General features: G+C 32.3%; 1 protein-coding gene across 1 annotated transcript in view; it reads left to right on the top strand.

Moving 5' to 3' along the window:
• The window catches only part of LOC127729586 (endoplasmic reticulum transmembrane helix translocase-like), a 50,294-nt gene that overhangs the window by 8,237 nt on the left and 14,868 nt on the right, over nt 1-27,189 (top strand). Inside the window, exons 3-16 of the mRNA XM_052237402.1 lie at nt 8,379-8,566; nt 9,984-10,212; nt 10,851-10,920; nt 11,633-11,739; nt 12,486-12,615; nt 14,300-14,482; nt 14,819-14,956; nt 16,113-16,233; nt 17,054-17,205; nt 18,035-18,210; nt 18,753-18,863; nt 19,460-19,585; nt 20,737-20,842; nt 26,192-26,301. Of these exons, the coding sequence (XP_052093362.1) occupies nt 8,379-8,566; nt 9,984-10,212; nt 10,851-10,920; nt 11,633-11,739; nt 12,486-12,615; nt 14,300-14,482; nt 14,819-14,956; nt 16,113-16,233; nt 17,054-17,205; nt 18,035-18,210; nt 18,753-18,863; nt 19,460-19,585; nt 20,737-20,842; nt 26,192-26,301 (1,947 nt within the window). The remainder of the gene's footprint in view (nt 1-8,378; nt 8,567-9,983; nt 10,213-10,850; nt 10,921-11,632; nt 11,740-12,485; nt 12,616-14,299; nt 14,483-14,818; nt 14,957-16,112; nt 16,234-17,053; nt 17,206-18,034; nt 18,211-18,752; nt 18,864-19,459; nt 19,586-20,736; nt 20,843-26,191; nt 26,302-27,189) is intronic.

The following is a 27,189-nucleotide window of genomic DNA, read 5'->3' as shown; positions in this document are numbered from 1 at the left end:
ATGTTGGGGAGGTCCTTGGGGGTCACCCCTACCCCTCCTGTTTGAAAACTTGTAAACGGTCGAGATCCCCACCCCTAAACCATATTTTTTCTTGAATAGGACAATAAAACAAATCAAATGAAATATAGGGGAAGTCCCTTGGGGTCACCCCCACCCCCTCCTGTGTAAAAACTTGTAAACGGTTGGGATCCCCACCCCTTAACCATATATATTCTTGTAAGAGTCAATAAGACAAATCAAATGAAATAAAGGTGAAGTCCCTGAGGGTCACCCCACCCCCTCATGTGTGAAAACTTGTAAACCGTCGAGATCCCCACCCCTAAACCATATACATTCTTGCACAGGACAATAAAACAAATCAAATGAAATATAGGGGAAGTCCATCCCCCTTTTTGAAATGTTCTGGATCACCACCCCTAAAGGTAAACCATATGATATTCCTGTTCGTCATTTCAAGAAGATTTGAATGACATGCAGGGTCAAACCCTAGGCGTCACTTATGCATAACACTTTACTAGACAAAACCAATTTGTACTGGAACTTGCCCAATGTCAGGCAACCATGGGAATGACGAATTATGGGAGCTTTGTTTGGGAGACTTCGTAACAGCATCCTGTTACAATTATTTCTTGTTTATTTTAATCTGCTGAGAGACTACCTTAATTTACATATTATATTTATCAGTGTTTGTGCAAACAGAATTGTCTATTCAGTATTATTTTCCTCTCACATGCATCACATCTTATTAATTACATGGATATAGGAAGATGTGGTATGAGTGCCAATGAGACAACTCTCCATCCAAGTTACAATTTATAAAAGTAAACCATTATAGATCAAGGTACCGCCTTCAACAAGGAGCATTGGCTCACACCGAACAGCAAGCTATAAAGGGCCTCAAAAAATTACTAGTATAAAACCATTCAAACGGAAAAACCAACGGTCTAATCTATATAAAAAAAAAAAATTTTGGCATATTTGTTTTCCTCTGAAATTACACATCTATAATTCTTACCCCAGATGCTTAGCCACATGAAGCATTTACCTCATATTTGAGACATAGATAGTCTTTGTTTCTACAGAAGTGAGAAGAACATTGGAAGTCAGAATGTTCTGACTTATAAAAGTCTGAATGTTCTGACTTAATAAGGTCAGAGAGACTCAGAATGATCTGAAAATATTGACTTTTTTAATGTTTAGAGTATTTTAGAATATGAATGCACTTGTCATGCTAGTACCATAAGAAACCCTGACAAGATTTTGTTCCCAAACAACAATTTTTAAAGATATCAAGAATAACAAGTGTACAATGGAACATAAATTACAAAGTTATAAGTGTTGTGAAAAAAGCTATTTAAAAAAAAAATCAATAGATAGTTATCTTTCAACTTTTACATGTATTTAAAAAACAGTGAAAATATTATGGATTATATGTACGGCTTCTTGAAGGACAACAAAGTCACCATATTTGGTCTGAATTTGTATGTTATTTCTCCTCAAAATTTTTTTAACATTAATAATGTCGGCTTTTTTCTTAACTAATTTTAAACATTCTTAATTATAATTAAATTTCCCCAACATTTTGCTTACAAACTCTTTAATTTCTAAAGTCAAATTGAAAGTTGTCTTCACAGATTCAATGTGTCTGAAAATGTTATATTGAAAAAACAATACTTTTATATCCTCAAATAAAATGGGCATACCATGAGTTTAATGGTCATGCAGATATGCAATCCAGGATGTTAACAATCAGAGTTTAGATTACAGTCATATAATAATAGGCAGAGTTTTTCTTATATAATCAATAACCAGAGTAAAGATAATTGATTAATAGAGGTTTAGTTTAATATAAGTAATAAACAAAGCTAATTAATACACTTGCAATCACATACATGTAGTTAAATAAGTAAATACAGAATATTCATACAAAATTCAGACAGAAATACTGTAATACGTCAAGTCATTAGGGACGACATCAAAAGTTCAATGTAGGATAAAAAACTTACTTCACATCACATAGTTTTTTCACTGACCCACCCACCCCCCCCCCCTCTTAACTTAATTTGGGAAAGATTGATTGACCAATATGGATTTATGTAAAATTGATTTTGGATAAACAAAACTTGCAGCAACTTTAACCCCACCCCCACCCCCAAACTATTTGATTTAAGTTTTTTTATCCTACATTGGTCTTTTGATGTCGTTCCTTAGAATGTGATGACTTTGTACATGTTGTAGTGATAGTCATGGCACCCATACAACATATAGGAATCAGTCAAAAGGAGAGAAAAATTCCCGAAATTTGTCACATAGTGACATTTGTGAGTCGGAATAACAAAATAATAATAGACTCATTAAACTCTCCATCTTTTCAAAAATTATGAACCGGATTTTATGCATATCCATTTAGTTTTTGACGGACTCTTTTAAGTCAGAACATGATTTGACCTGTTTGAGTCAATTTGCAGAACAAAATTTCCAATCAAAGCTATGTGTTCTTCCTCTTAGCCCCCTTCTGAATCTGCCACTGTTGAGTTTATTAATTGATTTTTCCATACATTATCATTAATATCAAATGGCAATGCCTGACTTAATAATTTCAATAAATTTAGTTTTTGACTGATTTTTTAAAGTCAGAACATGACTTGACCTGTTTAAGTCAATTTGCAGAACAAAATTTCCAATCAAAGCTAGGTGTACTTCCTTTAAGCCCTGCAATGCCCGGCTTAAATATTTCAATAAATTTATTTTAGTTTTGGACTGACTCTTTTAAGTCAGAACATGATTTGACCTGTTTAAAACAAAATACATTTAATATTGAATATACCAAATAAACTTTTTTATAGTCCTCATTATTGTGACTTATGGGGACTTTATTCTCTCTGTCTTTTATCTGGCTCACCCATACATTTTTAAATCAATATGACAATACTATACTTAAAAGTTGTAATAAGCTTAGTTTTGTTTGACTCTTTGAAGTCAGAACATGATTTGACCTGTTAAAGTCAGTTTACAGAACAAAATTTCCAATTTTGAAATATTAAGATATCAAATATATACCAAATAAACTTTTATATAGTTCTAAAAATTGTGACTTAATATTTGTGATCTTTTTTCCTACTTGTATCCATACATTCTAACAATCACATCACAATCATGACAATGCCCGACTGTTACAGTTGCAATCCATTTAGTGTTTGACAGACTCTTATAAGTCAGAACATGATTTGACCTGCTTGAGTCAGTTTACAGAACACAATTTCCAATCAAAGCTATGTGTTCTTCCTCTTAGTCCCCTTCTGAATCTGCCACTGTTGAGTTTATTAATTGATAAGTTTTAAGAAACAATTTTAAGTCAAATGGTTATTTATCTTAGAGGATCTTGCATGCATTTCGTGTGTATTTTATCTGACTTTTCCATACATATCATTAATATCATATGGCAATGCCTGACTTAAAAATTTCAATAAATTTAGTTTTTGACTGATTTTTTAAAGTCAGAACATGATTTGACCTGTTTAAGTCAATTTGTCAGAACATAATTTGACCTGTTCAAGTCAGTTTGCAGAACAAAATTTCCAATTAAAGCTAGGTGTACTTCCTTTAAGCCCTGCTTCTGAATCTGCCATTTTTGAGTTTATTATTTGATAAATTTTTAGAAACAATTAAGTCAAATTGGTTATTTATTTTAGGGGATCTTACATATATTTCCTATGTCTTTTATCTGACGTTCTCATACATTCATTAATATTATATGGAAGTGTCCAACTTTAAAATTTCAATAAACTTAGTTTTGGACTGACTGTTTTAAGTCAGAACATGATTTGACCTGTTTAAAACAAAAATACATTTAATATTGAATATACCAAATAAACTTTTTTATAGTCCTCATTATTGTGACGTAAGGGGACCTTATTTCATCTGGCTATTATCTGGCTTTCCCATACATTTTAAAATCAATATGAAAATCCTAGACTTAAAAGTTGAAATAAGTTTAGTTTTGTTTGACTCTTTGAAGTCAGAAAATGATTTGACCTGTTAAAGTCAGTTTACAGAACAAAATTTCCAATCAAAACTAGGTCTTCTTCCTCTAAGCCCCCCCCCCCCCCCCCCCCTTTTTTCCCTTTATCTGAATCTGCTACTGTTGAGTTAATTAATCATGTTAATTGATAAGTTTTTTTAGAAACAATTCAGTCAAATGGTCTTTAAAATAATATTTTTTACAACCAAAAGTTCCATGTGTTAACTTAACAGAAAAGAAAAAGTCATGAACATACAGAAATAGAATAAAATTTTAAGATAATTTGATGAAACTTGTAAACAAAATACATTTGAATATTACATATACCAAACAAACTTTTTTTATAGTCCTCATTATTGTGACTTTATTATTGGGTGTCTTTTATCTGTTTTTCCCATACATTCTTAAATGCATATGACAATGCCAGACTTAGAAGTTGCAATAATTAGTTAAAGTATAGTTTTTGACTGACTCTTTGAAGTCAGAACATAATTTGACCTGTTTAAAACAAAATACATTTAAATATTGAATATACCAAATAAACTTTTTTATATAATCCTCATTATCATTATTTTTTATCTGGCTCTCCCATACATTTTTAAATCAATATGACAATACTAGACTTAAAAGTTGTAATAAGTTTAGTTTTGACTGACTCTTTGAGGTCAGAACATGATTTGACCTGTTAAAGTCAGTTTACAGAACAAAATTTCCAATCAAAGCTAGGTGTACTTCCTTTAATCCAAGAAAGTCCTTGCTTTCAGACTGCTTCTGAATCTGCCATTTTCGAGTTTATTATTTGAAAAATTTTTAGAAACAATTAAGTCAAATGGTTATTTATTTTAGGGGATCTTAACAAATATTTCCTGTGTCTTTTATCTGACGTTCCCATACATTCATTTAATATCATATGGCAATGCCCGGCTTAAATATTTCAATAAATTTATTTTAGTTTTGGACTGACTCTTTTAAGTCAGAACATGATTTGACCTGTTTAAAACAAAATTCATTTAATATTGAATATACCAAATAAACTGTTTTATAGTCCTCATTATTGTGACTTATGGCGACCTTATTTCCTCTGTCTTTTATCTGGCTTACCTATACATTTTTTAATCAATATGACAATACTAGACTTAAAAGTTGTAATACGTTTAGTAAGTCAGAACATAATGTGACTTGTTTGAGTCAGTTTGCACAACAGTATTTACCTCAATGAAATATTAAAATAATAAATGTTTTGCTCTTAATACATTTAGCTTAAAGAGGTACTAAAACGCACATAACAAGTTATTCTTATCTTAAAGTTCAAAATAATTGATAAAAAATGCAAAAAAACCGATGCAATTTGGTCCACTAATTACAGAGATAATAGCGTGTAAAGTTCATCTATTTTTACCTTCGGAAAATCCAATCATAGCTACTTCCGGAAACAGCACTAAAACCAAATCTACCGGAAGTGACGCACTGTGGGTCACTTCTTCGGCTTATCTAAACGTTGTTTAATAAATGAACTTTCTTCTGATCGTTGATTGAAAGCACTGCCGATGATCGAATTTCGCTACCCATTCAAGTTCATTCTTCAATATGACCAATTTGTCAAAAGGAACAAAATATGTTTCAGAAGGGAAGTGTATTTATTACGTGTTTCAACAGAAAAAGGGGGGATGGGGTTTGGATAATTCAGCATTGAGTTTTCAACTGAAAACATTGTTCCTGATCGTAGAACTGAGACAACTTGACGGTCAATATATTATTGATCTAGCTATTAATTAAAAAAAAATATTGAGTCGAGAAAAAATATAGTTTATATTTACATGTAAAGTTGCATAACATCTTGGCAAGATATGACGGTAGAGGCTTCTGTTCCATGTAATAAAAATAATTAATTGCCAGTTAAAAACCGGGTATGTGTAATACCTTATTAATAATGTTAATTATCAAACTATAAAGTTTATCACTTTATAAACAACAGGTGGCATTTCTGCATGGGCAAGTTGTTAATTACCTGAGTGGAGGGATAATAGCTACCGTTTGATCTTTATTACCTTACTGTATACAGGATGTTTATGTATCAGTAGTATCAAAGTGCGGACTGTTTTAATTATCAGGATCAAAAGGTGATCGAAAGGATTAATATTTTCTTGTTTGGTTATTTATTTGTCATTGCTTAAATTTCAAATTGAAGAAAAGTTCAATATTTTAAAAGCAGTATGGTATAATTTTTTAGTTTTGTTTGAAAACAGGAAAAATTTCTACATTTTTTTTTGGTTACTTGCATATATTCACTTTGCAATTTATGAAATAGTCCATTTAAACCTAGAGTAATGAATAGATGTCAAATTTTATGCATGAAAAGGATATATTTATTGGCACTATATCATAATGAAACCATTTAAGTACCAAGCCGCTTTGACAAATTGTTATCTTAATTTACAATTATTTTTTATTATTGATTTTTTCAGAATGAATTTTGTTTACATTGTTGCCATATATATAAAGGTTCTAGAAAAATAACAAAAATTGTTTTGACAAATGTTTTCTTATTAAAAAAAACAAAAATTAAAAACTGAATTGTGAATTTTTGTACTGTGACTTTCTATCCTACATTCGTCCGTAGGTAGGACTTTGCTCATGATGCTGGGTCAAGCTGGGATCTGAAATAACGTTAGTATATATGACACATATAGCAATATTTTTACATAAGGTCCAAGGACTATGACAATCATTTATACTTATACTGATTTCCATTTTAAAATTTTGTTTGATTTTCAAATCTCCGTATAAGTTAATTACACGTCTATCCAGTATTTCATTTTTAATGAAATAGCTTGATCAATACATATTCAGGTTTTTCCTAAACCAGCCAAGCAGATTACTGTGACTGACAGTTCTATATTCATCACATTATCTGGAGAATAAACTTATATAATTTTGAAATGCTGCTGTAGCTAACTAAAGTCGTAAGAAAGAGAATTTTTATTTTTTTGTAGCTCAGAAAAACCCACATAGTTTAATTTAACAAATCGAACTCCGTCGTCTTTTGGAAGCACGTGTTGGGAGTGTCCTATTTTGAATGCCGTTTTTCCGCCATAGAAAATAACATGCACGGTTCTACTTCTACTTCTACGGCCACTTGAGGATGCACATGTTAATATTGTATAGAAAAAAAGGTTGATTTGTGCTTTTGGTTTTTCAATACTTTTCTAATTATAAACATTTGATTAAAATATTTATGCGATTATCAAGCCTCGATAAATGATTATCAATATTCTCAATATAATAATTGTCACCGTTATATTTCAAAACTGTTATTTTACTTAGCAAGCCGTGATCTGTTTGCATACGATATAACACACGTATTTGATCAGGGTTACCCACTGTGCGTCACTTCCGTTGGGTATAAGTAGTGCGTTGTAGTGGCGTGTTTTACTAAATCGTTCAGGTGTTCAAATGACAAACTGACAGTAATTTGCAAATATCTCGATAATTACAAGATGAAATTTTATCGGGTTTTTTGCATTCTTAAACATTAATTACGAACTCTAGAATAAGACAAACATGATTTTAGCGTTTTAGTACCTCTTTAAAGTGGATGAGAATATATCTTTTATTAACATAGTCTTATCATGAATAAGTGTCTTGTTTTTCCTTGGAAGATTTGAAGTATTGTCATGGTACTAGTAAATGTATCCAATATTGTATTTTGTAAATCTTTTGATATTCAGAAAATTGTATGATCCATTTTTTCTCACCTGGTTTTTCTTTGTATTTTGAAATAATTGAAAGTGATGAGATAAATATATTATGTTTAGATTCTGGAAAGGAGAAGGTATGATGTCAGATGAGCCCCACTTTTTAAAACTCTTTAATTCGAAACTAGTAATCACCATATTTTTATGGAGATTGATAACAAAGTGGTAGTAATGACTGCTTCAAATCAGAACAAAAATGACCTCTCGAAGTCAAAATGCATTAAAAAGGGGCATAAATCTTATTAGAATATGAAGATATTAAGTCACAATATTTTGTGCAAAAGCTGACCTGTGGAAATCATTTTATGATAAATTAAAGTCTGACATAAACTGACCTGTACAAGTCATATTCTGTTGAGTGCAAGAAGGGAGACAACACTTACATCAAATTATATCTGACCTATGGAAGTCATTTTATTCTGACTTGTTTATGTCAGAGCTCTGACTGTTTAAACTACAATAATAATTATTTTAGGGACCATTTATTTACATGCAACCAAAACTAACTACACAATTCATTATTGTCTTGAAGGCCCAAGTCAATAATGGAGAACTGTAGTGTTATTAACATGTTTGAAATGTGTTCTTGTTTTTTTTATTAGACTACAACACCACATGAACTTTGGTTCAACTTCCAGAAAACCAGATATATTTATGATCGAGAGGAAAAGAAGCAATTTCTATCAATACCATTCCCTGATGATAAGTCTATTGGATACTACATGGACTGTAAAGGCTACCTGGAAGAGGAGGAAATTAAACATGCAGAAAAATTTTATGGTCAAAATAAGTTAGTGTTTTTGTTTTATTTTGAAATATCTGTTGTTTTTACAGGTTAATTAAATTGCATGTTTGTTTTATTATGAATTTAACCACCTCTGTGGTCTCATGGTAGCGTGTTCGCCTTAAGTGTAGGGGTCCTGGGTTGGAACACGGGCTTGGTCAAACCAAAGACTTTAAGATTGGTATTTGCTACTTCTCTGGTAATCATGCAGCATTAAGGAATAGGAGCAAAGACTGGTCTCTGGGTAAAACAAATGTTTCCAGGTAGGGTGACATGTTTTCCTGCGGACTGAGACCTTGTGAACTAGCATGCTAAAAGTCTGACTCAGGCTGTCAGTCTAGTGCAAAGCAGGGTTGATATTCATATTACATTAACATGTTCTCGCCCTGAATATGCATTTAATTGATGGTGGACGTTAAGCATCCATTCATCATCATCATTATTATGAACTTGATTGATCACAATACTGTGGATTCATTCATATTCTTTGGATACCAATTTTTCGTGGATTTCATGGGTACAGGTGAACCATGAATTTAAATGTTCAACGATTACAAATTTTCTAAAGGAATGTATGCAGACTTTGCCAAAACAACAAAATTAAACATCCACAAAAATGCAAGTTTTCCTCAATCCACAAAAATTGGTACCCACGAAAATAATTGAATCCACAGTATTGATTTATAACTTTCATTTTGCTTAATGCCAGGACATCTGAGTTTATATAGTTTTACCATACCATTATTCTATAATCTGTCGTATCCTTCTGAAATGTGACATTTGTTGACACTTTTTTGTAATGCCTGTAGAAACTGATCTGGGTTTTAGTTTGTAGTGGAATGAGGACTCTTTCACGGAATAATGGTCCTTAAGTGTAGGAGATTTATAAAAAAAAAAGATCATCTCACTTCTGTTTTAAATGAAGGTATTTGCTTCATATTTGGAATAATGATATTTGTGTAAATGATGATTTAAAGATTGAATATGCATTTTTCTTACATACTTTTGTAAGAGTTATGGCTCTTGTTCATATCTAACTTGCTGAGCATGGTGTCATTCATCTGAAGTTTAGAAAATAAAAAAGTCTGCCCAATCATGGAAGTTCACTGTTTAACACAATGTTAAAAGTTCAGTTAAAGCTTATACAATGCTTTCATTAAAATGGCAACACTATTGATTTCATCATAAATGATGCAATATTTTTTTTATATTTGTATATGTGAAGATCAAATTTAATTTTCTTAGGGCTATGGTCTTGTATGTCCAAAATTATTCAAATATTATTTTTAGGCTTAAGTGTCTTTTTTAATACTTTTTAAGATGTTTTTAAAGGTCTACCTACAGGTATCAGTTCTAGGATATATTGAGTAAATTAAACACATCAATAAGCTTTAAGTAAAATTACCCAATGTATTGTTTACAGAATGGAAATGGATCTGCCTAAGTTTATGGAATTATTTAAGGAGAGAGCTACAGCTCCCTTTTTTGTGTTCCAAGTTTTCTGTGTTGGTCTGTGGTGCTTAGACGAGTATTGGTACTACAGTGTGTTTACCCTGTTCATGCTGATTGCATTTGAAGCCACACTTGTTCAACAACAGTTAAGAAACATGTCAGAAATAAGGAAGATGGGCAGTAAACCCTATCTTTTACAGGTAACATCTGAAATGGGTTATGGTTGATATGACCTGTAGTAAAACAAAAATAAAAAAAATAATGATTTTTAATCACAATAATGTAATTCATGATTTACATGATTTATGTACAAAACAAAAGAAAAACAAATCTGATATACAACAAAAAAAGGCAACCACTGAATTATAGGCTCCTGACTTGGGACAGGCATACAGAATGTGGCGGGTTAAACACCTTTGCTTTTTACATAAAAAGATGACATCACATTATAGTTTTATGCCCCCGCCACAGCGGAGGGGGCATTAAGTGTTACCCTTGTCCGTCCGTACTTCCCGAAATTGGTTTCCATTCTCTAACTTTAGTTTGCCTTATCAAATGTTATGAAACTTATACACAATGCTTATTACCACAAAACACGGATCAAGTTTGAATTTGGGTGATGTCACTTTTACCGTTCTAGTGTTATGTCCCTTTATATGGTTTAAATGCAAGAGGGGGCATCATCTGTGTCCCATGGACACATTCTCCATTTATTCATATAATTATTTAGAATTTTATGAAATTTTCAAGTATTAAATCTCATATTTTTCTAGAGGTAGCATTTGTAGATGTATGCTTAAGCCTTCTTTTCTTAGATTTTTGTTATTTATCATTACAGGTGTATAGAAACAGAAAATGGAGACCTATTATGAGTGATGAGTTATTGCCTGGAGACATTGTATCTATAGGTATGAATTAATATGGGTAAATAAACTTAAGGGAAAGAACCCTTTGTAAGTCAAAATAGTCAACAGAATGTTTGAACAGTATTGTGAAATTAAAGCATCTTGGTAACAAAGATTTAATTTTAAAATGCGCTGATTCTATCTATGGTATTTGCTTTTGGATATTTTGTGTTAAATCTAGTTGCTTGATTTTTGGAAACAGCAGACATTTATCCTGTTTATTCTGTTATGCTGGGCACTCCTTAAGCATTTATAAAATATTTTTATTCTTTTAGAAATATACCCATTTGCCAAACCTCTAGAAATGCTGCAATATAAAAATTTAAAAGCAAAAATTGTAAATAATATACATGTAAATACTTATAAGGTTTTTGTAAAAGAAATATGTTTTTTTATGGGGCATTAAGTGTTACAATTGTCTGTCTCTCTGTCCCAAAATTAGTTTCTGTTCTCTAACTTTAGTTTGCCTCAACCGTATGTTATGAAACTTATACACAATGCTTATTACCACAAAACACAGATCAATTTCAAATTTGGGTTGTGTCTCCTTTACTGTTCTTGAGTTATGTCCCTTTATAACGTTACATGGAAGCAGGTGCATCATCTGTGTCCGTTGGACACATTCTCAATTTATTTTGTGTATGTATTTAAGGAAATATGAATCTATCTGTAAAAACAAATTAACAATTTTATTTCTCTTTGTTTTGACCTAAAGGTCGTTCACAAGATGATCGTGTGATACCATGTGACATGCTGTTGCTACGAGGACCATGTATAGTAGATGAAGCCATGTTGACTGGAGAATCAGTGCCTGTAATGAAGGTACATTTATACAAATGAGAATTTTTCTACAGCAGCAGCAAAAGAAAATTACAACTTTAAAAAGCAATACATTGATAATAGCCAAAAAAGTCTTCAGTTACAGATGAACAGATTTGATTTGATACCAAACTGGCTGTAACTGTATTAAATAAGATATTTTGGCCATTGAGCACATCGAATACACGAGAAAGGTTCAAGTTGTGAAAAGGGGCTTACATTTTTATAATGTTTATTGTAATATTTGGAGCCTTTTTCTGGTTGAGCAGAGCTAGAATTAGGGAAAAAATGGTATATAATATAAAACACCTGGAGCATTGACTTTTAAGTGGCTTACACAAAAAAGCTGTAATATCATCTAAGGTCATTTGTAAGGTATTTGTAATCTATGTGACCTAAGTCTATGTTTAGTTATAAAAGAAAAGATCTATGATGTAATTAATGAACTGTTAATTTGATTAAAATTTATCATCTTTCAAATCAAATCATTGCTAATGTGAGTGGTTATTTGACAGTTCACAAGGGTCATGAAAAGTCAACAAATTTGGTTTTGACTCAATAGTAGAAGTGAAAAAATATGACACTGATTTTGCTTCAAATGACATGCTTACTTTGATTGGTACTTGATTTAAGAAAGTGCCATTCTATTTTTATTATCAATCAGTATGCACTAGTATTACTTTAAAATTTACCAGTGATACAGATTTTCAAACGTGAAACCTTGTATCAGCATTTTTTACTAATTTTAGGAATCAGTAGAAAATATAGACAGGGACCATATATTAGATATGGAACTTGATGGAAAACTTCATGTACTGTATGGTGGAACTAAAGTTGTACAACATACACCACCAAGTAAAACAGGGGCAGGTCTGAAAGGTAAATATACACCACAAGGTAAAACAGGGGCAGGTCTGAAAGGTAAATATACACCACCAAGTAAAACAGGGGCAGGTCTGAAAGGTAAATATACACCACAAGGTAAAACAGGGGCAGGTCTGAAAGGTAAATATACACCACCAAGTAAAACAGGGGCAGGTCTGAAAGGTAAATATACACCACAAGGTAAAACAGGGGCAGGTCTCAAAGGTAAATATACACCACCAAGTAAAACAGGGGCAGGTCTCAAAGGTAAATATACACCACCAAGTAAAACAGGGGCAGGTCTCAAAGGTAAAATATACACCACCAAGTAAAACACGGGCAGGTCTGAAAGGTAAATATACACCATAAGGTAAAACAGGGGCAGGTCTGAAAGGTAAATATACACCACCAAGTAAAACAGGGGCAGGTCTGAAAGGTAAATATACACCACAAGGTAAAACAGGGGCAGGTCTGAAAGGTAAATATACACCACAAGGTAAAACAGGGGCAGGTCTGAAAGGTAAATATACACCACAAAGTAAAACAGGGGCAGGTCTGAAAGGTAAATATACACCACAAGGTAAAACAGGGGCAGGTCTGAAAGGTAAATATACACCACCAAGTAAAACAGGGGCAGGTCTGAAAGGTAAATATACACCACAAGGTAAAACAGGGGCAGGTCTCAAAGGTAAATATACACCACCAAGTAAAACAGGGGCAGGTCTCAAAGGTAAATATACACCACCAAGTAAAACAGGGGCAGGTCTCAAAGGTAAAATATACACCACCAAGTAAAACACGGGCAGGTCTGAAAGGTAAAAATATACACCATAAGGTAAAACAGGGGCAGGTCTGAAAGGTAAATATACACCACAAGGTAAAACAGGGGCAGGTCTGAAAGGTAAATATACACCATAAGGTAAAACAGGGGCAGGTCTGAAAGGTAAATATACACCATAAGGTAAAACAGGGGCAGGTCTGAAAGGTAAATATACACCACCAAGTAAAACAGGGGCAGGTCTGAAAGGTAAATATACACCACCAAGTAAAACAGGGGCAGGTCTGAAAGGTAAATATACACGACAAGGTAAAACAGGGGCAGGTCTCAAAGGTAAATATACACCACCAAGTAAAACAGGGGCAGGTCTCAAAGGTAAATATACACCACCAAGTAAAACAGGGGCAGGTCTGAAAGGTAAATATACACCACAAGGTAAAACAGGGGCAGGTCTGAAAGGTAAACATACACCACAAGGTAAAACACGGGCAGGTCTGAAAGGTAAATATACACCACAAGGTAAAACAGGGGCAGGTCTCAAAGGTAAATATACACCACAAGGTAACACAGGGGCAGGTCTCAAAGGTAAATATACACCACAAGGTAAAATGGGGGCAGCTTTTTAAAAATAAATCTCAGACTTTTAGTATTTTCGTGACATAATAGAATTAAATTGGCTTTATTCAAGCCAAATCTTGTTTAGCTTTACCTGTTAGCCATTAAAAAAAAAAATAAAATGTTATATAAACACACTAAAAACATTAAATGATCTGAAAGGAACACAATGATCTTCTAAAATAGATGTTCTACACATTGACCCATCATTTAAATCATTACCTACCAGAGTTCTACAAATAGTTGGCAATTATGAATCATGTACTTAAACAGTAGCATATATAACTTTTTTACTTTTTCTTATAGCTAGTGATAATGGATGTATTGCCTATGTTATTCGCCACAGTTTTAGCACATCTCAAGGGAGGTTACTCAGAACTATTTTGTTTGGTGTGAAACGAGTTACAGCTAACAGTTTAGAGACTTTTGCATTTATTCTGTTTCTGCTCATTTTTGCCATCTCTGCAGCATCGTATGTTTGGATCAAAGGTAACTAAGATACGTATATCTAGTTTATGTTTAAAACAAGAAAAAAGATATATATAAAGGCAGAGGTATAAGAAATCAAAATAAGTAGAATTCTTAAGAAAAGAAAAAAAAATTACATTTTGTAACTTGTTGGACTGTTTTATGCAGTTTTTATGATGAAAAAAATAATGTTCTTGTTTTGCAAGCTAAGCTATAGTAGATTTTTTTAAGTTCGATTCAAATAATCATCAGTTTTAACACCTTTGTTGTCATCTACTGTAAAATTTGATTTAGTTAAGACCTGAGATGATAAAGGGATAGGGAAGTCTTATCATATGTAATTTCTTGTTTTTACAGGTTCAGAGGATCCAAAGAGAAATCGCTACAAATTGTTTTTAGAATGCACATTAATTCTGACATCAGTTGTCCCTCCAGAATTACCAATAGAATTATCATTAGCTGTCAATACAAGTTTACTAGCATTAACAAAGTTATGTAAGTACACATATGCATATCTATTATATATTTTATAGTAGTTGTAAATACATGTGAATTTTATGTGTAATACAATCAATGGCAATCATTCTGTTTATGTGTAATACAATCAATGGCAATTGTTTTGTTTATGTGTAATACAATCAATGGCAATCGTTCTGTTTATGTCTAATACAATCAATGGCATTTCTTCTGTTTATGTTTAATACAATCAATGACATTCATTCTGTTTATGTGTAATACAATCAATGGCAATCGTTCTGTTTATGTCTAATACAATCATTGGCAATCGTTTTGTTTTTGTGCAATACAATCAATATCAATTGTTCTATTTATGTGTAATACAATAAATGGCAATCATTCTGTTCATGTGTAATACAATCAATGGCAATCGTTCTGTTTATATGTTATACAATCAATGGCAATTGTTTTGTTTTTGTGTAATACAATCAATGGCAATCTTTCTGTATCAGCCATCTATAACAATATCAATATCAGTCACTGTTGCACAGGCTTAATAAACCCAACAGTCAAACATCTGTTTTAAACCTGCTATAAGGGTCACCTCTAATAAGCAAAAGCTTCTCTTGACAGGTCAAACCTTTCTTTTTCTTGTCCTCCTGTAGTAATACCTATTCATTCTGTACCTCATTTCTAACCCAGGATAAAAGGGGGGTTCCAACAATATGTCCCCATTCAAAAGCATTGATTGTCAACCAAAAAGGGGGGTTCCAACCCCCAGGAACCCCCTCCCTGGATCCGCCACTACTGAGTAATCTTTCTTGTTTAGAAGAAACTATCAGTTCTACAATATTTTATTTTAGGCAGATGTTGTGAATCCTTTCTTCAAATTCATTAACCAAAAGAATTAATAGATTTCTTACTCGTTATAAGGAAAGTAAAAAGATACCAAGTTGGCAATAAAAAACATTAGTTGAAAAGGAACAGAATACTACAGTCAATAGAAAAAGACAAACAAATAAAAATACAAATGAAAAATCTGTATTCTGATGCAATTAAAAAGATTAAAGCCATGATCTCTTCTTTTAAATTAGTTAAATTAGCATGTTTTATATTAATTTTATTGTATTCTTCTAAATTCAACTCATTGTTGACTTACTGACTCCATGATATATAATTTTTTATATCTTCACAGATGTATTCTGTACAGAGCCTTTTAGGATACCATTTGCAGGAAAAGTTGATATATGTTGCTTTGATAAGACAGGAACACTGACAGCTGATAATTTAGTCGTGGAAGGTGTCGCCGGTATCAAGTAAGTGTACAAATATCTTTGAAAGATTTATGATGAGAACAATTGCTTTAATGACCTTAGCTCCTCTGTTTCAAAATAACAAGCTTTTCAAAAGACTGTTAGAAACTGATAGTATATAAATAACGGAACTTAAAAAGTAGAAAAAGTCTGTGTCCTTGTTTTTGAGATATTATCAATTGAAAATTTGGCGGGAAAGGATCCTCTCTAGATTTTTTATACATTTAACATTTGCACCTTTTTCTTTCAAAAACTATTTAATTATAACAACGGTTTTATATGATTTTCAAAAATGGCTTTTTAAACTATATGCAATAAAATTATGAAAAGAAAAGAAGGGGTTAGTGGGCAAAATTTTTATTGGCACTACATGTATAAAACTAGATGATTCTGAATATCTGACAAAAAAATCCAAAACAAGAGTAGCAAACATCCTTAATAACTTAGAACTACTGTAATTCATTATAATGAAAGAAAATATTGTCAATTCATTTATTTCATGGATTTAAGAAATGTTTATATATTTACATGGATTACGGAAATCATATATTTTCGTGGATACTTGATTTCATGGTTTGTCAAAATCTGCATACAAGCCTATTGGGAAATTGTATGTTTTTTAACACTAAAATTGTTGGAAAACCTATAACCAAGAATTCAATGAAAACAATTACCTCACTTATAACCATGAATTCACAGTATCATCAATAAGACAAAGTCTATGCATTCCCAAAATAAAATAAGTATTGAAACAAAACTTCTATATCAGAATGAAATGGTTTATGTGTCAGCTAATGGCATGTTTATTTTCATATATTTACAGTGGAACAGAGATAATGCCTGCCAGTGAAGCACCGTTAGAAACAATTCATGTAATGGCTACCTGTCATAGTCTGCTGGTACTAGATGATGAACTTGTTGGTGATCCTTTGGAAAAGGCCACACTGAAATCTGTTGAATGGAACTTAACAAAAGGTGAGTTTCTTGTGTGATCCTTTGGAAAAGGCCACTCAGAAATCTGTTGAATGGAACTTAACGAAAGGTGAGTTTCCTGGGTGTTTTTTTTTTATTTTGAATAAAATGGAATCAAGTCATTTTTCTTATAAATATTGCTTTGCCACTACTTTAAAGATAGAAAACTTAATGATTCCATGGTAGAATTTAATCTAATTTGAAATCTATAATATTTGCAGTTTTACTTGCATTCAGTAAAAATATTAACAGGTTCAAAAATTGCTTCCCTGATAAATGGAATGAATAACAGAATACAATTGCATCTGCATGTGTTCCTTCTAGGACAATTATCGAGATTTTTAAGTGTCAACAGTTATCACTTTGTTGTTTTTTTGTGGTGTTGACCTGCTGTTTCATTGATATATATCAAACATCTACTTTTGTTTATCAGATTCGTTGCATCACATCATAAAAATAAAACTGATACACCAATTTTTTAGTATCTAACATAAAGCAGTAAAAACCCTTAAGAATATAATATAAAGAATGATAATATGTTTACCTTATATTATTATATTATTTCAATATATTGTTATAAACTAGAGTAAAACCCAAACTGGATAGTAAGCTATACAAGGGCCTGACATAACAAAATGTTTCACAATTCAAATGAGAAAATCAATGAATTGATTTATGCTAAAATAATAAATGTGAAAAACTAATTTGACAGAAAGCAACCAAAAACAACCACTGAACACATGTTTGCTCTACAGATGTTTTGGGAAAGTTGAAAGCTTGCATCTTTTAATCAATTTCTAGTTAATGTACTAATATTTAAATATTTTTTCAGGAGAGACTGTTGTTCCTCAGAAGAAAAAGACACATGGTCTTAAGATCTACCAAAGATTTCACTTTGCTAGTGCTTTAAAAAGAATGTCTGTAATAGCAGGACACACTCCAGCAGGCAGTAGTGAAACAGAATATTTAGGAGTGGTAAAAGGAGCTCCAGAAACTCTTCAGTCAATGGTAAATATTTGGTTTTCGACTTTTGTTTTGATAGTGTTAAAGGGTGCATTGATGGTGTAATGCAATAAGAATAAAATGCTTGTAAGATGTACAGGTGGCAGTGTTCATCTGACCTGAACCTCAATTTCATGGTTCACTGGTCAATGTTAAGTTGTCTTGGTTAAGTCCATTTCCCTTTACTATAAGCAATAAGTCAACTATATTTGGTGTATGGAAAGCTTGTCAGGTTTACATGTCCATCTGGCAGGGTTTATCTGATCATGACCACATTTTCGCTACATAAAGTTTTTGTAATTTGGTCTATTTCTTGGATACAAAAAACAAAAGATCAACTACATTTGGGGTATGGATTAATTATTAGGTGTATATGTCTGTCTGGCAAGGTTCATTTGACCTTGACCTCATTTTCTTAGTTCATTGATAATGTTTAGGTTTTGTGTTACCAGTAGTAAAAACTTAATCTTCTAGTCTTTTAACATAAAATTCAATCATGATCAGTAAGCACGTGAAAAATTTCACTGTGTTATTGTTTTACGTTGCAGTTCAAGAATTGTCCAGCTGACTATGAAGAAGTGTACTTAGAGATGTCAAGAAGAGGGGCCAGAGTTCTAGCTTTGGGATATAAGAAACTTGGAGTTCTGTCTCATCAACAGGTAAAAGGCTTCCAGCTATATTTGAAGGACCTCCGTCGAATATGCTAAAAGATAGGAATACAATGTTTTCTTGATTACGAAATATTTATATGAGGTAGAAGGATGAAAACACATCCATAAAAATGAAGAAAATATTGTTTCTGAAATCTTAACCACTAAAATGAATTGATTATTATGTTTATCTTTAAGTGTTGTTACAGAATAAAGAAACACTTTTTTTTATCAAGTAGCAACTTTTATATTTTGTGTTACATTTTTAATGTTTTTCAGAGAACATATGCATTTATCTGATTTTACCACCGTGATGGTGAGACAAAAAGAATACATCTTTGCTGTTCACTTGAAAAGACCAGTCACCAATTTGATCAAATGAAATGAATTGCTGAATCATTTTTCATTCAACATATTTCTGCTCTTAATATACAAATGTTCTGATGCTTGAACTGCTTATAAAGATTAGATCCAATATTGTATGTACTGCAGACCTGTTATTTGTCTTCAGAAACCATGTTTCATATTTACTTTAATGGAATATAAAAAGTACAATGATTTTCATGCTTCATGATTGGAATATTGTCAAACTGTTTCTGTTGTAGGTCAGAGATCAGACAAGATCAACCATTGAATGTGATTTGACATTCTGTGGCTTTGTGATAATTTCCTGTCCATACAAAGCTGATTCCAAGTCTGTTATTAAAGAGATCATTAATGCTTCTCATTATGTAAGTTGATAAAATCTGTATAAAGTACAATCATAGTGATTCAGTAAAAATCAATCTTTTTAAGTGAATCACTTTGAAAATGATTAATGAGGATAACACATTGATTTTCTACCTTGTCATATAGCATCTATTGAATATACACTGAGAAATAAGAATGCCAGCATTCACTGTAAAAAATCTCCAGCAAAAGTGTATTTATGGATCAGTCACCTTGTCTGTACTGTAGGAAAACACCTTATCGCTATTTGTCCGCCATTACTGGACATCATAATGGTCCCCTTAAAATTTTGACGTCACAATAGAAATTGTCTGATGCCACAAACGAAAAGTGATTGTTGTATGATGTCAATAGTTCAAGTGTCGCAGAGTTTCCGGTCAAGTGTCGCAATTATATTGCAGTTTGTTTGTGCAATAAAAACCTGCAATGAAATACACTGGTGTTGTAAGATACTTATACTAAAATACAAAGTGCATGCATTGAATATTTCAAAATATGATTTTAAGATTTTGTAAAAAATTCTTTCTGAAACCCAGTGTTCCAAATTTAAATAAGTTTCTATCTGGTGACACAAATTTAAACATAATAGCAAGTGATAAAGAAAGTCTTATTACAGATAGGAAAAATCTTATCCATACATATTTGAATAAATCAATTGCATCAAGATATCTGAAAGTCAGTTTGTTTATGAAAGTATACATAGACAATAACTGTTTAGTGTCTTTAAATATCAGCTGTATTTGTACGAGGCTAAGAAACAGGTGTAATGCGAGCTTGAGCGAGCTATTACTCCTGTTTCGAGCCAAGTACAAATACAGCTGATATTTAAAGACACTAAACAGTTATTGTCTTCATCCTGCAATTAATTTTGTACATTTTTTTCCATCCCAATCGTTGAATTTGTTTTTGAAAGAAATCGACACGACTTAAATGTGGATTGCAATGAGGACCCCAAATTGAACTGTTACATAAACAGTAATTTGACATAACCGTTCGTTCGCAACAGAAGCAGGACACCAGGAGACTATATACGTCTAGTATACGTATATCGCTTCATGTTATCTCTACACCTGTATTAGTATAGTAGAAAGGTCAATTGCAGGATAAATTATCAAAATAGATCAATTGTAACATAGTATATCATTGTTGATAGGTAACCATGATTACTGGAGATAACCCTTTAACTGCTTGTCATGTGGCAAAGAAGCTTAAATTTACAGAGAAAACCACACTGATCCTGACACATCCAAATGATAAAGGTTTGTAGTAAGGGTATACAATTTTTGATGGTTTTATTACTGCATTAAATTTGCATGTTCAGTCAGAAAATAAGGAGATGTGGTAAGATTGCCCATGAGACAAGTATCCACCAGAGAAGAAATAACGAGGATGTAAACAACATCCTACAGCCTTTAACAATGAGCAAAACCAATACCATATAGTATGCTATAAATGGCACTGGCATTGCAAAATGTGAATCTATTCAGGCATGGTTTAAACCAGTACATAACTGGTAATTTTATATTCAATACAAGGTAAATTATTACATTGATTTCTCCCAGATTACTTTTTCCTAATAGAACATTGCTCAGTTACATAGCATTTTGTCAGGTCCAATTAGGTCAATCTTATAAAGTAATATTACTCATCTCACGATGAATATTTATTGTGTTGTAAATCAAAACAAGATACACACACAAACCATTATTATATTTGCCAAAGAGAGTTTAGGACTTTTTGAAACAGCTGTGATAAGGCCCAATATTTGAGGATGTTTCCAACCAGTCATAACATATTTTTGTATTATTTTGATAATAATCGTCAGATTCATAATAGTTTTGAAATGTAACAATGTCTGACACAGGATTTATTTCATTTCATGAATATAGTAAATACAATAAAAAGGTGCAGCAAGGTAAACCAGATATATTACATTTTTAGCTCACCTGGCCCGAAGGGCCAAGTGAGCTTTTCTCATCACTTGGCGTCTGTCGTCCGGCGTCGTCGTCCGGCGTCGGCGTTAACTTTTTACATTTTGAACTTCTTCTAGAGAACCACTGAACGGAATGAAACCAAACATGGCATGAATGTTCCTTATGAGGTGCTGACCAAGTGTTGTTACTTTGTAGCGGATCCATCATCCAAGATGGCCGCCAGCGGGGGACTTAGTTTAACATAGGACCCTATGGGAAATGCATACAAATGTCTTCTTTTAGAGAACCACTGAATGGAATGAAACTAAACATGGCATGAATGTTTCTTATGAGGTGCTGACCGAGTGTTGTTACTTTGTAGCGGATCCATCATCCAAGATGGCCGCCAGCCAGGGATGGGCACGATTACTGACAAATATAATCGATTAATAATCGATTACATGAAGGATTTTTGTGCAATCGATTAACAATCGATTACTCTGATTTTTGTATATAATCGATTACTTTATCAAAAGTAATTACATTACTTTTCGATTACTGTCAATTACATGCTACAAAATAACCAAAAATAATAAAGTAAGTTAAACACAATTATGTTGCTCAACGTTTGTATAGTGGAAATTTAGAAGTTTACTTAAACAACTTTTAAAGCATTGTTTCCAAATTTTAAGTTGACAGTTGTTTTTTAGATGGAATCTCTTACTGAGGATAAGAAATATTCAAAAGTTCTTGAAATTTTGGCTTTCAACATGAATGAGAGATGACATATTCGCATTGCATCAATCATTTATTTATATTGTAGTTTTGTTCAAAAATTTTGCTGTCAAACTAACTCAGGGTAGCTTTTTTGTTTTACTCATTAAAAACAGGTATATTTTAACATAGCTAATTAAAATTTTGGAAGTTTCCTCTGAAAAAAATAAATAGAATAATTAATTAGTTCAGGTAATTTTTATAAAGATCAAAGTATGACATGCATGAATTAATCCTTATTACAGGATATAAAACTGTCAATGGAGTACAATTATAACCTGGGGCAAAATAATGTAAATCTCCCTCTTAATTAGACATAATTGAAATGAAAGCAGTCTCCATCTTATTGATTAGAAGTCTTTGATCATCTGATTAGTAAAGACAAGAAGTTTTTTTTTTATTCTCTAATCAAATTATAAACAATATATATTTACAGTGTCAAAATGGGATACATGCATCTATTTCTGAAAAAAAAGAATTTAAATGCATAGCCATTGGTTCATTGTCAAAAGGATTTTGTGTACTTTCTTAATTTTGATATCATAACATTATAAGGAATCAACTGATTGTCTATTCTAAGCTAAAATTCCAACTCTTATTGAAAATTATGATTTAAGGAATTTTAATACAAATAAGCCTACCACTTTAACTTTAACTTAAGACTCATTTCTTATTCTAAATATATTTTCTTATTTCAAATCTATTTTCTTATTTTAATATAAAAGGTCTTGAATTATTGACAAGCATATAAATCCATTTGTTTCAAAACCTAGATATAAAGTAACATTTGGTAGGGGATCTGGTTGATCATAATGCAGCTTGAGACAATAGATAGAAATAAGGCATTTGATAAACCCTGGAGTCTTATCAATACATTCTATTTTATCTGTACTATAAAGTGCTAAATACATACATATTTTCATTTAAAATAGTTTATATTTCATCAAACTATTTTACTAAAGTAATCGAAATGTAATCGAAAAGTAATTGATGATTACATCAAAATTTTTGCTGTAATCGATTAAATTACGATTACATGTAATTGAAAAAATCTTCGATTACAGATTACTGTCGATTACTGGAAAAAATGTAATCAATTACAATCGATTACGATTACAGATTATGATTACCCCATCCCTGCCGCCAGCAGGGGACTTAGTTTCACATAGGACCCTATGGGAAATGCATACAAATGTCTTCTTTTAGAGAACCACTGAATGGAATGAAACCAAACATGGCATGAATGTTTCTTATGAGGTGCTGACCGAGTGTTGTTACTTTGAAGCCGATCCATAATCCAAGATGGCTGCCAGCTGGGGACTTAGTTTAACTTGGGACCCTATGGGAAATACATACAAACGTCTTATTTTAGAGAACCACTGAATGGAATGAAACCAAACATGGCAAGAATGTTCCTTATGAGGTGCTGACTAAGTGTTGTTACTTTGAAACTGATCCATCATCCAAGATGGCAGCCAGCGGGGGACTTAGTTTAACATAGGACCCTATGGGAAATACATACACATGTCTTCTTTTAGAGAACCACTGAATGCAATGAAACCAAACATGGCATGAATGTTTCTTATGAGGTGCTGACCAAGTGTTGTTACTATGAAGCCGATCCATTATCTAAGATGGCCGCCAGCGGAGGACTTAGTTTAACATAGGACCCTATGAGAAAGACGTACAAATGTTTTCTTTTAGAGAACCATTGAATGGAATGAAACCAAACATGGCATGCATGTTCCTTTTGAGGTGCTGACTTAGTGTTGTTACTTTGAAGCTGATCCTTCATCCATGATGGCTGCCAGATGTGGACAATGTTTAACAAAGGACCCTATGGACAATACATACAAATGTCCTCTTTTAGAGAACCACATACTGAATGGATTGAAACCAAACATGGCATGAATGTTCCTTATGAGGTGCTGACTAAGTTTTGTTACTTTGAAGCTGATCCTTCATCCATGATGGCCGCCAATGGGGGGACTTCCTTTAACATAAGACCCTATGGGAAATACATACAAATGCTTCTTCTAGAGGTGCACTGAATGGAATGAAACCAAAACATGGCATAAATGTTTCTTATGAGGTGCTGATTAAGTGTTGCTACTTTGTTGCCTATTTACTCTTTAAGATGGCCACCAGTTTTTTTTATTGTCGAGCTTGCGACTTTTGTCGCAGAAAGCTCGACATAGGGATAGTGATCCGGCGGCGGCGGCTACGGCGGCTGCGTTAGCTAACTTCTTAAAAGCTTTATATTTTAGAAGATGGAAGACCTGGATGCTTCATACTTTGTATATAGATGCCTCATGTTACGAAGTTTCCGTCAGTTACATGTCCAATGTCCTTGACCTCATTTTCATGGTTCAGCGACTACTTGAAAAAAAAGTTCAGATTTTTTGGAATGTTAAATTCTCTCTTATTATAAGTAATAGGATAACTATATTTGGTATGTGCGTACCTTGCAAGGTCCTCATGCCCGTCAGACAGTTTTCACTTGACCTCGACCTCATTTCATGGATCAGTGAACAAGGTTAAGTTTTCGTGGTCAAGTCCATATCTGAGATACTATAAGCAATAGATCTACTATATTTGGTGTATGTAATGATAGTAAGGGGTACATGTCTAACTGGCAGGTGTCATCTGACCTTGACCTCATTTTCATGGTTCAGTGGTCATAGTTTAGTTTTTGTTTTTTGGTCTGTTTTTCTAATACTGTATGCAATAGGTCAACTGTATTTGGTGTATGGAAATATTTTACGATGTTCATGTCAGTCTGGCAAGCTTTATTTGACCTTGACCTCATTTTCACGGTTCATTGCTCAATGTTAAGTTTTTGTGTTTTGGTTTGTTTTTCTAATACTGTATGCAGTAGGTCAACTATATTTAGTGTATGGAAATATTTTACGATATACATGTCAGTCTGGCATGTTTTATTTGACCTTGACCTCATTTTCAAGGTTCATTGTTAAATGTTAAGTTTTTGTGTTTTGGTCTGTTTTCCTAATACTGTATGCAGTAGGTCAACTATATTTGGTGTATGGAAATATTTAATGATGTACATGTCAGTCTGGCAGATTTTATTTGACCTTGACCTCATTTTCATGGTTCATTGCTTATGTTACGTTTTTGTGTTTTGGTCTGTTTTTCTTACACTTTAAGCAATAGGTCAACTATATTTGGTGTATGGAATGATTGTAAGGTGTACATGTCTAGCTGGCAGGTGTCATTTGACCTTGACCTCATTTTCATGGTTCAGTGGTCAAAGTTAAGATTTTGAGTTTTGGTCTTTTTTTCTAATACTATATGCAATAGGTCAACTATATTTGGTGTATGGAAATATTTTATGGTCTTTATGTCAGTCGCGCAGTTTTTATTTGACCTTGACCTCATTTTCATAGTTCATTGCTCAGTGTTAAGTTTTTGTGTTTTGGTCTGTTTTTCTTAAACTATAAGCAATAGGTCAACTATATTTGTTGTATGGAAGAATTGTTAGCTGTACATGCCTGCCTGGCATGGTTCATCTGACATTGACCTCATTTCCATGGTTCATTGGTCAATGTTTAGTTTTCTTGGTTAATGTTAAGTTTATGTGACAGTTGTAAGAAAGCTTTATATTTAGGACTATCAACATAATATCAATGATTAGTAAAGAAGGGGAGACATTTCAGCGTGTGCACTCTTGTTAAATTACAGGACCAATATTAAACCAAATTTGGCCTCACTCATTATTAGGGTATCTGTTATGATTTTAATCTATTTTTACATGATTTCCAAAACCAAAGTAGAATCAGGTGAGCGACACAGGCTCTTGAGAGCCTCTAGTTTCTAACCCCTATCAATATGAGAAAGAGAATTAGAACCTACAAAACCTAATATTCTTAATCAAATATAACCGGTATGTAAATTTTTTGTCAGATTCTTCTTGGCATTGGCAGTCTATAAATGACAAAATCATCATACCACTAAATTCCAAGAATATCAGGAAAGATGTAATTGAGAAGTATGATTTGTGTTTAACAGGGGAGGTAAGGTCATCAATGTTTATTTGTAAAGGGAGATAATTCAATAAACACCTGATTTACTCCAGTTTACATATCCATATGGTTAAATTAAGTCTTTTGAAATCACAAACAATGGAGCTCAAAACAAATAAGACAATTGAAATATAACTTTAGAAAACTTTAACAAAAGTGCTTCGGATTCGTAAATTTTTCTTGGATTGAGAAAATAATGTATTTTCATGGATATTTGTTCTGGAGGTTTTGCCAGTCTGCATACAAGCTTTTAGAAAATTTGTATTTCATTGAACGTTTAAAATCGTAGTTTTTTAGGAATGAAGCTGATGTGAAAATTCAAAAAACCTGTATTCCTTTGTATTGTCTTAAAGAAATCCTAATGAAACTAACGTTACAAGTTAAGCAAGTCTTAATGCGGACTAAAATATGGACAGTGGCTGTTTATTGCAAATGTTTATACAGTCAATACAAATGATTGCTCTAATAGCATGGTTATGATATACAATTACTAAATGTATTCCAAATGTCATTAAATTATCTTAACATTTGTTTGGCTTACTAATATTCAGATAAATAACAAAATTTTTTAGAGAATGATTTAAATTCTGAAACTTTACAGGAATGCTAGTTCTATTATACTTTTCACTTTAAATTCTGAAACTTTACAGGAATGCTAGTTCTATTATACTTTTCACTTTAAATTCTGAAACTTTACAGGAATGCTAGTTCTATTATACTTTTCACTTTAAATTCTGAAACTTTACAGGAATGCTAGTTCTATTATACTTTTCACTTTAAATTCTGAAACTTTACAGGAATGCTAGTTCTATTATACTTTTCACTTTAAATTCTGAAACTTTACAGGAATGCTAGTTCTATTATACTTTTCACTTTAAA

Source organism: Mytilus californianus, unplaced genomic scaffold (assembly GCF_021869535.1).
Source record: "Mytilus californianus isolate M0D057914Y unplaced genomic scaffold, xbMytCali1.0.p SCAF_2, whole genome shotgun sequence".
Classification (NCBI taxonomy): Eukaryota; Metazoa; Mollusca; class Bivalvia; order Mytilida; family Mytilidae; genus Mytilus; species Mytilus californianus.
This window is presented reverse-complemented; position numbering and strand designations above follow the sequence as displayed.